Here is a 14,553-nt window from a genome sequence, read left to right as displayed (position 1 = left end):
AACGGGTATCACGAAAAATAATGTTAAAAATAGACAAAAAAATCTAAAGGATAGATGGCGGGAGGTTCACGACTTGTTTAGTGGACTTAGTGGATTTGCGTGGGATGAGTCCACGAAACGGTTTACAGCTGAGCCTGAAGTATGGGATGACCTGCTGCAGGTAATGTTTTAAAATTTGGGATTTTATTGAATTAGTGAAACATAGTAATTATGGGTGATAATCATGGTTTTTATTTGCAGGCGAAGCCTGCTGCAGCTAAATGGAGAGTGTCTTCCATTAGGTACTATGACTTGATGGAAGAATTATGGGGAGTTGATCGGGCGACAGGCCATATGGCTAGGACTGTGCGACAAGCCCGTAGAAATATCGGTATGCCAAGTGTAACGGTCGACTTGAACGATGATGTGGATGACATACCATAGGACAACCCTTTTCAGGCAGGGTTTGATACAACATACCGGTCGCCACCACACATTGGTTCTTGTAGTTCTGTTGATGGTACTCAGTCAGTGCCATCTACTGCATCTGGTGGTACTACTGGAACATCGTCATCTCAAGGCACAAAAAGAAAAGCCACAATGATTGATGTGATGGATGCACAATTTGACAGGCTAACTACGAGGCTCGATGCATTTACAGATTACCTTGGTCAAGGTAATGCGTTGACTCAAAGATTATCTGATATTGTTGAACGACAAGTGGTCGCCATTGAAAAATAATGTTAACATTGTAAACTTGACCATAATGTTATAAAAGTATTTATTAATGGTCAAAGATACATTTTAATGTTATTACTTGCAATTATGTTTTATGGAATATGTCTTATGTTTAACATCATATTTGTTATTGGTTATTTTATATATAATTTTCAGGTATGGCATCCGGTTCAAGAAAAAGAAGTTCAAAAGAAAGAAAAGGAAAAACTCCTGCCACCTCGGATAGAGTAGCTGGTCCTAGACTACCACAAATTGAAGAAGTTCTAAATCAGACACGTTTAGCGTGATCAGATGATTAAATATGGCAAGAAGTTTTACCACAGGATAGTCCTTCATCCAAAGGTTATGGACTTTAGCTATTTTGCCACATCAGGGCTGTATTTTCATCACCATATAGAATATCAAGGTTTGCAACATTTTGTGGCTCTCAAATGTGATTTCTTTGAAGATCTTATTGAGGTCTTCTATTCCAACTTGAGAGTATCTGAAGCTGGTTTCCTCTATAGTGACGTGAACAAAACAAAGATAAAAATAAAACTATCTGATTGGTTAACTCTGGCTGGTTTGAAGTATCAGGGGCACAAATTAGCATTTCCAGACATCCCAGAGGAGATGCAGTTCGACCGTCACATAGCACTGACATCTATGATTAGACCAGAGCTGCATGGCCGAAATGTCAGAAATGTAGGAAGTCTTAACATTAACGACAGACTCCTACATTATGTCTACGTCCATATATTGGCTCCCAGATCAAGTAAATTTTCCCAACTCTTGCAGGAAGACATTTTTCTGTTATGGGCCTTAAAGAATAACATTTTGATCAACTGACCCCATTATATCATGCAACACATGGTCAAATGCAAGGACAATGGGATGCCTCTTCCATACCCCATTTTAATTTCACACATTTTGGCTGTTTATGGCGTAGACTTATCAATTGATGTTGCAGTCGAATTAGGGTGGGCACATTTTTTTAATAAAAATACGTTGAAAAAATTAAATGTCGTGAATGTCAACGGGGTATGGATACATGGCAGGGATAATCATCATCATGGCCAAAATGTTGAAGATGAAGACCATGCAGTGCCTAAGGACCATGCTGACGAGCACCCTGCCGACATCACACAACAACCCCCAGTCCAGTATGATGGTCAAATGCTTTCCCAAATATGGACTGACATTCAAGGGTTACAAGAAGGATTAAATAATTTGACTATCAATGTTAATCGAGTACATAACAGGCTTGATAACCTCGAACAAAAATTTGATGACTTCCAGAGTTCATTTGAATAAATTACATTATCTTATTTTCTTTTTTATTATTGTAATTTAAATATGTTTTATTTAGTTGCAACATTTTTCTTTTATATTATTTTATGTCATATTTAATTATTGTTTACTTAATTGATGACTGAATTGTATTTTCTGTTCCATTTTACAAATATGTTATTACCCATCTATTTTGTAATGTTATAAATTTCTTAATTTTTTAATTGATAAAAATTAACTTGTACAATTAACAAATGTATCTTCATTTCATTCTAATTTATGTCAATGATTTATCAATTTTTTTAATTTATTAATTAACTTTCAAAAATTTTATTGTACATTTTTTTATATTAAGAAAATTCTGTTATTTAAATATTGACATCAAAAAGTGGAAATATAAAAAAAAAATAAAGTAATACATGTTTATAAAATTAAAATAATAACACTTTCATAAACATTAATAAAATAATGTTACAAAATATAATTATCATAATATATTTTGTTATTATTATTTATTATTATAAATATTATTATTTTCATTTTTATTAATATTATTATTATTATTTATTATAATTAGTATCATTATTATTTATTATGATTCTTATTATTTTTCTAATATTTATTATTATTCTTATCATTATTTATTATTTTTTTAATAAATTATACCTATTAATATAATTTTATTGTAATTATTATTATTTACAATAAATAATATTATACTCATTTTTAATCCAAGGGTAAAAGTGTAAATTATATATTCATCTATTAAATTTTTAATTTTTATCTATCATTAAATTTAAAACAAATATTTAAATTAAATTTTTAAATTAATATTTTATAATTTTTTAGTTAAAATTTATCTATTTATCTTTTAATTAAAATAATTATAAACTGTTTTTTAACCTAAAGGCAAAACACTAATCTTACACAATTATCAATTAAAAAATTTATTTTTATCTATCACATCAATCAATTCATTTACAAACTTTCACAAATTTTCTCTATACTTTTCACTCACTTTTCCTTAATTCAAACAACCTCACTTTCCACCCACTTTTCCTTCAAATCTCTCCTTTTCCACTCTCCCTTTTCCATCCTCAAATCCAAACAAAGCCTAAGAGAAACGTATGACATGCTTTTTGTTTATATAGATAATGCAATAAAAGGTGTTGTCAGCTATTACATGATTACAAATCAAGAGAGATTGGAATGCGTTATAAGTATGCAATCACTTCACGCCTAATAAGAATTTTTCTTTGCTAGTATAAGCAGGGTAAGTGAGTTAGAGGACTTTGTCTAATTTTAACATACCACACATATTTGTAACTTGGAAAAATTTTCATTGGTACTTGTATTGGCCTACTAATAATTAATAAAAGAAACACTTATCAATTATCAAATAACTTGCTTTCGGCCTTCGGTTAGCACCCTTGTAAATTCCGTAGACACACCTCACACATGTCAGCCACAGTGCAATAAAGGGATGATGCCAATAGACCCCATTTCTCATAACCCTTTCTCAAATCCCTTCGTCATACCTCCTCGAGCTTTAGGGGATGTACACCGGGGAATCGAAAACCCTTTCAGTCAGTGCACAACTCGAAAGGGTATTCAACCACAAAAAAAACTAGATATTCATCACCATCGAAGCCACATCACCCTAGGCAAAGCAGCCATCTAGAAGCCATGAAGGTCGAAAGCTGAGTACCAGTTCGGCTAACATATAACCCGAAAAGGTATTCGACCATAAGGAAAGCCAAATACCCCTTGTTATTGAAGCTACATTATGCTAATTTCGGTTAGATAATAAAAATTCACGTCAGTCCAGATCAAGGTATAAAACTTAAGTTATTAACCTCTTAATCAAAAAAGTCCATCAGACCCAAATAAGTCACTATAAATACAATATTGATAGGAGAGAAAGGTAGATATAATCATTTAATATAATAACATATATAGCTCTAAATCAAATATTTACTTGAGCTTCGAAGTAGTTTTGCAAGTACCCTCTCTCTCGCTTGAGACAAGAATTCAGGAAATCATGATCTAGAAGTCTTGAAAATTTGATGAAGAAACCAAAAGATTGATCATTTAAAAGAAAAAGATTAACAAAAAAAATTTCAATACAAGAATAGATCTCTTCGGAATAGAAATAAATAATACATATTATAAATATATGTAAACAAAGTTACACAAATGTCACTTAAAAAAAATCTAAAGGCTTAATAAATCACGGCTTTTATCATTTTCGATTCATAAAAATACATAATTATATTAAGATAATCGTAACCAATATATTTTTTTTATAATTTAAACATACAAATTTATACAATTTATATTCTAATTCTAATTTATAACATATTTTAATTAAAAATATCGGAAGATTTATTTTGATTTCATAGCACAAATATATAATTTATAATTAAATAAATATATACATGCACGTGAAAAGACGGACAAACTCCTATAACTTGAAAAAAAATTACATATCGCTCTCAAAAAGAATAAATTACATTTCTAACAACAAACACGTATATTAGTTATGGAATAATACAAATCACAATTTTGTATCAGTTATAACTAATAATATATTCTAAACTATATATATATATATATATATATACACACACTAATAGATATTATTTTTAGTAACCACCTTATTCTCCACATTTTGTTTACCTTTCTATTTTAAAAAAATTAAAAAAAAAATATTTTAAATCAAATTCAAGAACTTAAAATTAATAGACTAATTATAATACCAGTTAGACCAATATATTTTTATTATTTTATTTTTATTTTTATTTTATTCTTAATAGAGGCATAAAATGCCTCGACTTCACTAGTATATATTATTGTTATATATTTATTTTATTTACCATGTAAATAAGTTTTTTTTAACAAAATATAATTTGAAATGTTATTATTATGAACTTTTTTTTACTGAATTAATAATATCTCTTTGTATTTATATACTAGCTAAAAGATACACACAATCATGCTTATCTATCCATTTTTTGTATTTTATTCTGAAATTAGATCTATTGTGTAAATAATTTGTATAATATTTTTTTCATCAATGGTGAGAAATTAAAATACAACAGTGAGATAGATTATAGATATAAATAAATTTAGAAAATTATTGTTTTTAATATTGCTTTAGAAGAATTTTCAATAATTAATCGAAGCCCAGACGGCCCATTGAGTCCACAGTGGACCCAATTAATAGTGATGTACACAAACAAAAAAAAGAAGTCTTTGTGTTTAACCTTGCCGTTGCAGCGGAGAACCGAAGAGAAATGAGGGCACACCAGAGTGTTTTTTCCATGAGTAAGATCACTTTTCCCGTTACTTCTTTACGGATGAATTAATAATTTGTTAATGTTAGCAACCCTTTTCCGGCGTTTATTCATCTATCCCCATTCATGCATATAGGGTGTTTGTTGTGGTATTAGCACCGATTTTGCACACCGTAATCAGAGAATTTAAAAATTTATTTTTGGATGTTACATTTATGATATTTTTAGTTAATTGATATTCGTTTCACACAGTGTTTCATCTTTTTGTTTTGTCTAACTGGGCCTAGTGTTCAATTTTTAATGAGTTAATTGTTAACTTTTTTGTCTGAGAATGATCCTAATTGAATGGGTGCAGAGTGATAAAAGGGAATCGTGGTAATGAGAAGGAGAGTAAGGAAATTTGGGGTTTTAGTGTGGTTGTGCCTTCCTTAGAGTAATGGGAAGAAGAGTGAAGTACATTTTCTGGTTTTGGCTATACTTTTCTTTTTATTTTAATCAATGTAATTCCTATCAGTTTCCAAGGCTAGGCTTTTTCGGGGGCTGGGGAAGTAACAATGGAGGTGCCTTAGTTTTATGAGTTGGGTATTTAATTTTCATTGTGTCTCTGGATTCAGACATTGATCATACTTTGTCTTTTTTGTCTGCTTTCAAATTGAAGTGGCTTGTTAGAACCTTGTGAATCTCGATTACGAATGGAATTAAAATGAGCAAATTACAATTGATGAGAACACCTTTTGTCGAAATTATAAAGTATGTTTCATCATTTCTAAGTGCAAGTGCTTATTGAATTTTAGTAATTATATTTCTTGGTCTGATGGCAGGAAAGGAGCTAGCGTAAATTTCTTCCTTATCAGGGACAAATTGTGACTTCAAGGTTGTTCATAGGGTTCTTACCTTTCTAGCTTCTTACCTTTCTCTTTTTAACTATTTTTCTATGAACATGAACCCTATGCAAAAGAATAAAAGCACAAAAGCTGCATCAAAACTGGTCCGAAGGGCAAAAACCAAAAAGAGGAAGGGTATAGGAGCAAATGATGCTCAAGTAGCTGAAACCTCATCAGAATTTTCATTTGCTATAGCCAAATTTGCAGTTGCTCAGATCTGCCAATCAGTTGGATTCAAAACAACCAAATACAATGCTCTTGAAGCATTAACTAATGTTTCCACAAGATATCTGGAAACAATTGTGAGATCAGCTGCCTCTTTTGCTAATGCCTCCAATCGTACCGACTCCAACCTCTCTGACCTCATTAATGGCATTCATGATTTGATCTCTGTTCAAGGATTTCCTGGTGGTTCACTTATGCACGAAGGTAACCTGTTGAGGTCTTCAGCTCTAAAAGATATTATGAATTTTGCAGACCTATCTAATAAAGTTCCATTTGCTAAACCAATTCCTTTAAGAGATGTTTCTGAAGCAACCATTGACTCTAGTACGTCAACGTGTTTCTTTAATCCAGAAGCAAAAACTCACATACCAAGTTGGCTCCCACGTTTTCCTAAGGAAAACTGTGATCAGGTTTTGGTTAAGGGGAGGAAATGTGGTGAGAAATTGTGGGAGCATTCACTTTCTAGGGAGGAAAACAGTGGCATATTGCAGAGCAATGGATTTTGTGGAAAAGAAGAGAAAGACACAAGGATGGAATTGCCAAAGAAAAGAGAAAGAATGAAGTTTAAAATTAGAGGGGAGGAGGAGCACATTGGATTGGGTGTGAATATGATGAATGGCGTTTGTAAAGGAAGGAAACGAGTGTCTTGGAATAGTCATAAAATATATTGTATGGTTGAGGGAAATGAAGATGGAAAAAGATAACACGGTTGTTATGGAGATGAAATGATGTTTGTAACTTTTGTGTTAGCTTGAAATATGAAAGACACGATATGAAAAGAAATGAAAATTTAGTGCAGCCATTCAGAGTTTTGTTCACCATGGAATGCGATCCATTTCGGGGATTGTGGCTTGATTTAGAAACTTATCCCCCAAAAAAAATGATTTGCTTGAAAATTCTTGTCAAATATAATAGCTAAGCTTAGTTCATTACTGCATAATAGATTTTTATGATTCAATTCTTCTGGGATTATATTTTAAAATTGGGGTCGGTCAGTTATTAGCCTAACCAATAAATGTGTGTGGGGGTTGTGTGTCTCTTTCTATATATATATATATATATTAAGATATAAAATATAAAATATTTTATGATTATTTATTAATTTAAATTAAAAAAATGAGTATCAAATATTTTTTAAAAGTTTTAAAAATTTGCGGATGTGATCGTCGTAAAATATTAGTTATTAGGTTTAAATTTATTTCATTCAATAGTTCATATTCTAGATTTAATAATTGAATTAAAAAAAATTATTATGTCCACAAATTTTAAAAAATTTAAAATTTATTTTATATTTTATTTTATTAATTTAAATTAATAAATAAAATATTTTTATTTATCTATCAAAAATAGAATCAAATAATTTTTTTTTTTTAAAATTTACAGATTTATATATATATATATATATATACCACTAGATGCTTGGAGCGTGCATATGCATACATATTCTTAAATAAGTTACATGAAAATATATACAACTATAGACATATAAAATATTAAGTTATTTCAGCTTAAAAAGACATGTATTAGATCCCTGTTTATAGAATATTATTCTAAGGTGGAGGGCTAACCTTAAGTAGTGCCTACTAATTTAAAAAGGCTGTAGTCCTAACGTGTGATCTTGGTCTACTAAATGCTAATTAGAGCCTCTTCTAGCAGCAATAATCGTCCGTATATTTAATTGTTTTTAATATATATATATATATATATATATATATATATATATATATATATATATATATATAAATAATCAAATCTTCTAGAATTGATAAAAAAAAAAACGTAATCAATTGGAACAATCTGGCACACTGTTTCCAATTCATTTGGCATATTAACACTCGGGACGATCTTGGACTCTTGAAATAGAAATTCAAGTATATCTCATTATGATATACTCGAATGCGTATTTCTTTTATAATACCACGTGTTTGTACATCATCTTGAAGCTTGCTCCGGAAGCAAAAAAAAAAAAACATTTCCATATTTCTATTAGAGTGCACATGATAACTCAATAATAATGTATTATGCAAAATAAGAGAGTTTACTTTGAATGATTTTTATTGATGCTTTTTATATATAAAATATTTTATTCTTATAAATTAGAGATTAAATAAGGAAGTTTACCAATTAAGTACTAATTTAAGAAAGTTCTAATTATATAATATTTTGTATAGTTATGCAAACCTATAATTTAGTTAATCAGATATCTTTATCTCAATACTCTCTCTCAAGTTGGTAAATGATGAATATATTCTTAACTTCTTTAACAATCTCCTAAAAATTTAACTTGTCATAGTTTTGACAAGAATATCCATCAGTTGATCTTCAAATCGAATATTAGACAATTATAGAATATTTTCATCAAGTTTTTCTTTGATGAAAAATCTATCTAACCTCCACCTGCTTCATACGATCATGTTGGACAGGGTTATGGGTAATGTCACGCACAACTTTATTATCACAATATAACTAAATGTGACATGTATGTACATATCCTAAATCCTAGAGAAGTAGTCTAAACTACAAACCTTCAATGAATTCAAGAACCATTAGTTCAGCTTCTGCAGTGGATTTCTCACTTCTCCATGTGACAAGCTTACCTTCTACAAATGTGAAGTATCCACAGGTTGATCTTCTATCATCAAGAGCACTTGCCTAATTTGCATCAATATAAACCATCACATCCTGGTAGTTGGAGTTCTTCTTGAACAAATTCCTTTTCCAGGAGTAGCCTTTATGTATCTTAAGATTTGTATGACAACATTCATGTGTTTTTCACCTAGATTGTGCATGAACTGACTAACCACACTAAGAGCATAAGCTAAATCTGGTCTAGTGTGTGTGAGATACATCAATCTTCCTATAAGTCTCTGATATCTTTCCTTGTCAGTTGGAGTTTGATCTTTTCAATCAGACAACTTCAATCCCCCTTCAATTGGAGGATTTGTTGGTTTACATGTCATCCCAATTTCTTTCAACAATTCAATGTGTACTTTCATTGAGACAAAAAAAATGCCTAACTTTGATCTTGAGACCTAAATTCCAAGAAAGTACTTCAAAGGTCCAAGATCCTTCATTTCAAATTCCTTTGCCAAATATTCTTTAAACACATTGCGTTCCTATAGATCATCTCCTATTACTACCATGTCATCAACATAAACAATAAGATTTGTAATCTTTCCTTCTTTTTTCTTTAGAAACAGGGTATGATCTTGTTGCTTTGTTAATATCCAAACGTAATCATTAACTTGGTGATTCTATCAAAACACGCTCAATGTATCATGAAAAAATACATCTATAGTAGTGAACATTTGCTTGGTTTGTGAATGATAGAATTGGTATCCTTTCAAGTAGCATAGCCAGGGAACACACTTTTCAACTCTATGAGACAACTTACTTCTCTAATGCATATGTAAGTGAACATAAGCAACACAACCAAAAACTCTGTGTTAATTTAGCAATTCTAGGACTTACTATTGCATCCATAAGTAATTGAAGAGGTGTTTTATACTCAAGAGATCTGGACGGTGTTCGATTGACAATGTATATTGCATATGCAAGAGCTTCTCCCCAATATATTGCTGGTATATGAGCTCCAATTAGTGCAACTCGAACCACCTCCAATAGATGACGATTCTTTTTTTCTTTTTTTTTATTTCTGTCACATTGTTTAGTTGTGGAGTTTTGGGCAAAACTTCTGAAGAACAATTCCTTCAACTATAAATTTTTTTGAAGTTTTGATTGCATATACTCTCCTCCATTGTCACTACATAGTACCTGAAATTGTGCTTTGTATTGAGTTTCAATCATTTTTCAAAATTTCTTAAATAGTCCTCCAACTTAACTTTTAAACTTCATCATACAAATCCGAGTCATTTAAGTACAATCATCAATGAATGTTACAAACCATGTTGAGCCATCCAATGTTGTAACCATAAATGGACCCCATATTACAGTGAATAATCATAAACAAAAGAGAACTTTTATTTGAAATTAAAGGAAAATAAGTTTTGTGACTTTTTGTAAGCTCATAAACATCACATACAAAGTTGAAGTGTCTATTTAATCAAATACATTTAGAAATAATTTCTTTATGTAACCAAAAGATGCTTGTCCTAGACGTTTATGTCATAACCAAATATCCTCACCTTTTCTTACTTCTTGAGACCCTTTTGTCGCTAGCACTTAACTAAGCCTCTCTAAATATATTTCTGTCAAATCTAGGCAATACAACCTTCCTTGTCTAATACCACAACCAATCGTCTTTCCCATTTGAATATCCTTAAAAATACAAGATTCAGGCCCAAAATTTACAACACATAATAAAACTTTGGTTATTTAAGAGACTAACAATAGGTTATATTTTAGAGAAGGAACAACAAGGATAATATCAAGATTCAAATTGTTTGAAATAAAGATAGTTCCCTCTCTAATGATAGTGAATCTACTGCCATTGGCTATAAAAATACTTTTTTTAAAGAAAGGTTTAAGATTTTTAATATGTCTAGCATCAAAAGTCACATGTAGTTGTAGCAAGTACCACGCCTTTGTCATCCTCTTTTTCATTGGTAGTTACGACAGTAGAAACTATATAGATTTTTTTTAATTCTTCTTCAACGCTCGATTGTGATCCCACCGCTCAAGGTATCCAATGATTTCATAGCATTGTTCTTTGGTGTGTCCATCTTTATTACATTGAGTAAACTTGTATTTTTCAAAACATTTTGATTGTTTGGCTTGCTTCTTTGCCATCATAGCTGTGGAATCTAAATTGATATCTTCTATCTTCAATGATGTTTATTGGACTGTCTCTCGTCGAATCAAAGCATAACATTCTTCTAAATCATGTGTTACTTCTTTGTGCAAGATTTCCCCACGAACTTACTCAAAATCATCATCCAATCCAGTAAGGAATATATGTACCCTCAATCTCTCAATTAACTTTTGATATGATTTCACATTATCAATGCCCTTCATGACTACTTTGTCACAATGGTCCAATTCCTTAAAATTCTCAACCAGCTGCCCATAATATTCAGTTAGTGTTCTATTATTGTGTTTTATAGTGAATGCCCTTTAATTCAGGGTAAACTAGGCATGACAATCTAACCCACTCGAACCTGCCCCGATTTGGACGGGAAAAACCCGTGTTTATCGGGTTCGGATTTTTCCCGATTGATAAAATCGGGGGCGGGGATGGAGACGGGGATGTTAATATCCGCCCCACCTCTGCCCCCGCCCCGCCCCCATCCCCGCCCCCACCCCCGTCCTCGCCTCGCTTAATAATATAATTAAAAATTATTTATATATATATATATAAACCAAAATTAGAAATATTTATATGTAAAAATTTATATTATTTTACTTTTCTTTTATTTTTTTAAATTTGTTCAAATTTATTTAAAAGACAAAAAGAAAAAAAAAAGAAGAAAAAAATAAGAGTGGGGGCGGGGTGGGGCGGGGAAACCCGAACCATGCTGGGGGTGGGGATGGGTACCCGGATTTTACCCCCAGCGGGTATCAGGGGCGAGGGCGGGGCATGGTGTTCAAGGATGGTAAACCGAAACATCTAGGCTTCGGGATCCATGTGCATGTTTCATGTCACTTCTTTTGTTGCTGCGTCTGAATCTTCCCTTTCACTTCAATAGTGTAGGTGCCCCCATATCATTTCCTTCGAGTAGATGGTGTTTAGCGGTTGCCCTTTGGGGCAACTGAGTGTTGGGTTGTATGCCTCGTTGGGTGTTCAAGGATGGTAAATCGAAACATCTAGGCTTCTGGTCTTGATGTAGACGCTTCTTGCAGCTTCTACTTGTCTCATGGTAGTGTGTTCTTTTATTTGTAGCTTATTGAAGATGGAGTATATTCTGAGCTCAGCCTCTCCAGGCTGGAGTGATATTTAGGGCTTCAACCGGCCTAATAGTGATTTTGTTGAGTACAATCTCTCCAGACCTTTCCCTCACGGCTTTGTTGTCTACCGGATTGGGAGGTGAGTATAGTCTCTCTAGACTTTTCCTGACAGCTTTGTTGTATATCGGATTGGGAAGTGAGTATAGTCTCTCCAGACCTTTCCCTCACAACTTTGTCGTCTACTGGATTGGGAGGTGAATATAGTCTCTTCAGACCTTTCCCTCACGACTTTGTCGTATATCGGATGCCCTCACGACTTTGTCGTATACCGGATTGGGATGTGAGTATAGTTTCTCCAGACTTTTTCCCTATAGATTTGTCGTATACCGAATTGGGATGTGAGTACAATCTCTCCAAACCTTTCCCTTACAGCTTTGTCATATACCGGATTGGGATACAAGTAATGTCTCTCTAGACCCTTCCCTCATGACTTTGTCGTATACCGGATTGGGATATGAGTACAATCTCTCCAGACCTTTCCCTCACGGCTTTGTCGTATACCGGATTGGGATGTGTTTGACGTGTCCTTGTGCTGGTGGGCAAAAGAGTTTAATGGATGGTAGGGATTCTGGTGTTTCCCCCGCTGTGTGAGTATTGTGATGCCTCTCCAGGTGTCTCTCTTGAGGATGTGTGTGTGGCGAGAATTCTGTGTTTTCTCTCACCAAGTGAGTATTATAATGCCTCTCCAAGCATTTGTTGTGGAGTCTCTTTGGTTTGTTGATGACTGATTGTTTGAGCATTGATGATTGTTGATGCCCCTAGTTTGGGCTGCTTTTGCCTCTTGTTAGGATGCAAAATTATTGGATGCTTATATTTATGCAGGATTTTTATTTATTTATTTTGAATAATTCCCCTTGGATAAAGAAAATTTTCTAAGTGTGTGAAATTCTTTTTTAGATGCATGCAATGCCTAATTTAGTTTCCCCCTTTTTTAGAAGGTGGCTTTCCTCTTCTCCTTCCCACGAATGGACTGCTTCGATTGATGCGCAACATTAGTCTTATTGGTCGTTTGGTGTATTGAGTCGTCTTGGGGCTTCTCTTTTTCTTTTTGTTTAGAAACCCTAACTTTTGCCTAGGATGTATCCTAGAGGGTATTTTTGCTCTTCTCATTTGCCCTAATTTTTGTCTAGGATGCCCTTTGCGGGTTTTCATCCCAATGAGTCATTTTCATTTTCATTTTTTTGGACTTGTTCAATTTTTGACAACCATCAACAATATATGTCATTATGATTGGACAAGAAACAAGGAAAAGAATGATTTAGAATGAATAGGTGGTTGAGGTAGGTCAGTGTTTGAGTTTTTAACCAAATATTTCCTTAGATAATTATTATAATCATTCTTCTAATTATCTTGGACTACATGTCTGAGTCTCGGGTAGAGTCTTCATAAAGTTTTGGTCTTTTGTAGGAGTATTCAAGCCGCCTTTTGGTTTTTAACTTGGAAAGTCATCACTTGCTATTTACATGAGATCTGAGAAATCAGAGGAGAGATATGTATCCCATTTTGTTGTGATTGAGTCGACGCTTTGGGCATAAAAACAATTGGGTTGGTTCGATAGAGTGAAAATTACTTAGACTGCTCGTGTTGTTAGGAGATCTCCGTAGGTGAATATGTAACGATGCATTTGGTTGATGTGTTTTCATATAATAGGTGTCAACATGTGTGTCATATGCATTGTTGATGTCTTGTTTGACATGATTTGGGTGAGGTACATGTTTGCTTTAAGTGTTGTAGCTTTCATGTATGGTTGTGGTGTGATGTATATTATAGAATTGTTTTCTATACTTACATATTTTTGAACTCTATAGCTTACCCTTCTATTTTCATTGTGGTTTGAGTTGGGATGATCATATGTTGTATGAGAACAAATTAGGCTAGGCTTGAGGAACTATTACTGTTAGGTGGTGTGATCTTTTGTTTGTGGCGATACTACTGCGTGTAACTTGTATAGTTGTACTCGACCGACACTAGGATATAAGATTATTTTGGGATTACTGTATACATGTGTATGCATATACATATATATATATATATATATATATATATATATATATATATATATGTTCTCTCATTTAATCTTGAATGTTCTAGTAGACTAGTTTTAGGCACGACAACGGGGTGGGGCAGGGGCGAGTTTTACGTTCCTTGCCCCTGCCCCCGATACCCACCGGGGGTAAAATCTAGGTCCTCAGCCTCGCCCCCAGTAGGGTTAGGTTTCCCCGTGCTGCCCCCCGCCCGCGCTCCTATTTTTTTTTCTT

At 32.8% G+C, this 14,553-nt stretch overlaps 1 protein-coding gene across 1 annotated transcript; it reads left to right on the top strand.

Annotated features, from left to right (window-relative positions):
• Positions 1-5,225: 5,225 nt before the first annotated feature.
• Positions 5,226-7,360, top strand: LOC109814184 (transcription initiation factor TFIID subunit 8). Its single transcript, XM_020378557.3, has 2 exons — positions 5,226-5,313; positions 6,104-7,360. Exon 2 carries the CDS (start codon positions 6,217-6,219, stop codon positions 7,093-7,095), a length of 879 nt encoding a protein of 292 aa, XP_020234146.1. The 5' UTR covers positions 5,226-5,313; positions 6,104-6,216; the 3' UTR covers positions 7,096-7,360.
• Positions 7,361-14,553: the final 7,193 nt, after the last annotated feature.

This window comes from Cajanus cajan, chromosome 9, assembly GCF_000230855.2.
Source record: "Cajanus cajan strain Asha chromosome 9, NIPB_CcT2T_4, whole genome shotgun sequence".
In the NCBI taxonomy this organism is placed as follows: Eukaryota; Viridiplantae; Streptophyta; class Magnoliopsida; order Fabales; family Fabaceae; genus Cajanus; species Cajanus cajan.
Note: the sequence above shows the minus strand (reverse complement) of the source record. Positions and strands in the feature narration are given on the sequence as shown.

Coding starts and splice junctions, on each gene's coding strand:
- LOC109814184 (XM_020378557.3), top strand. CDS start 6,217: ATGAACATGAACCCTATGCAAAAGAATAAAAGCACAAAAGCTGCATCA.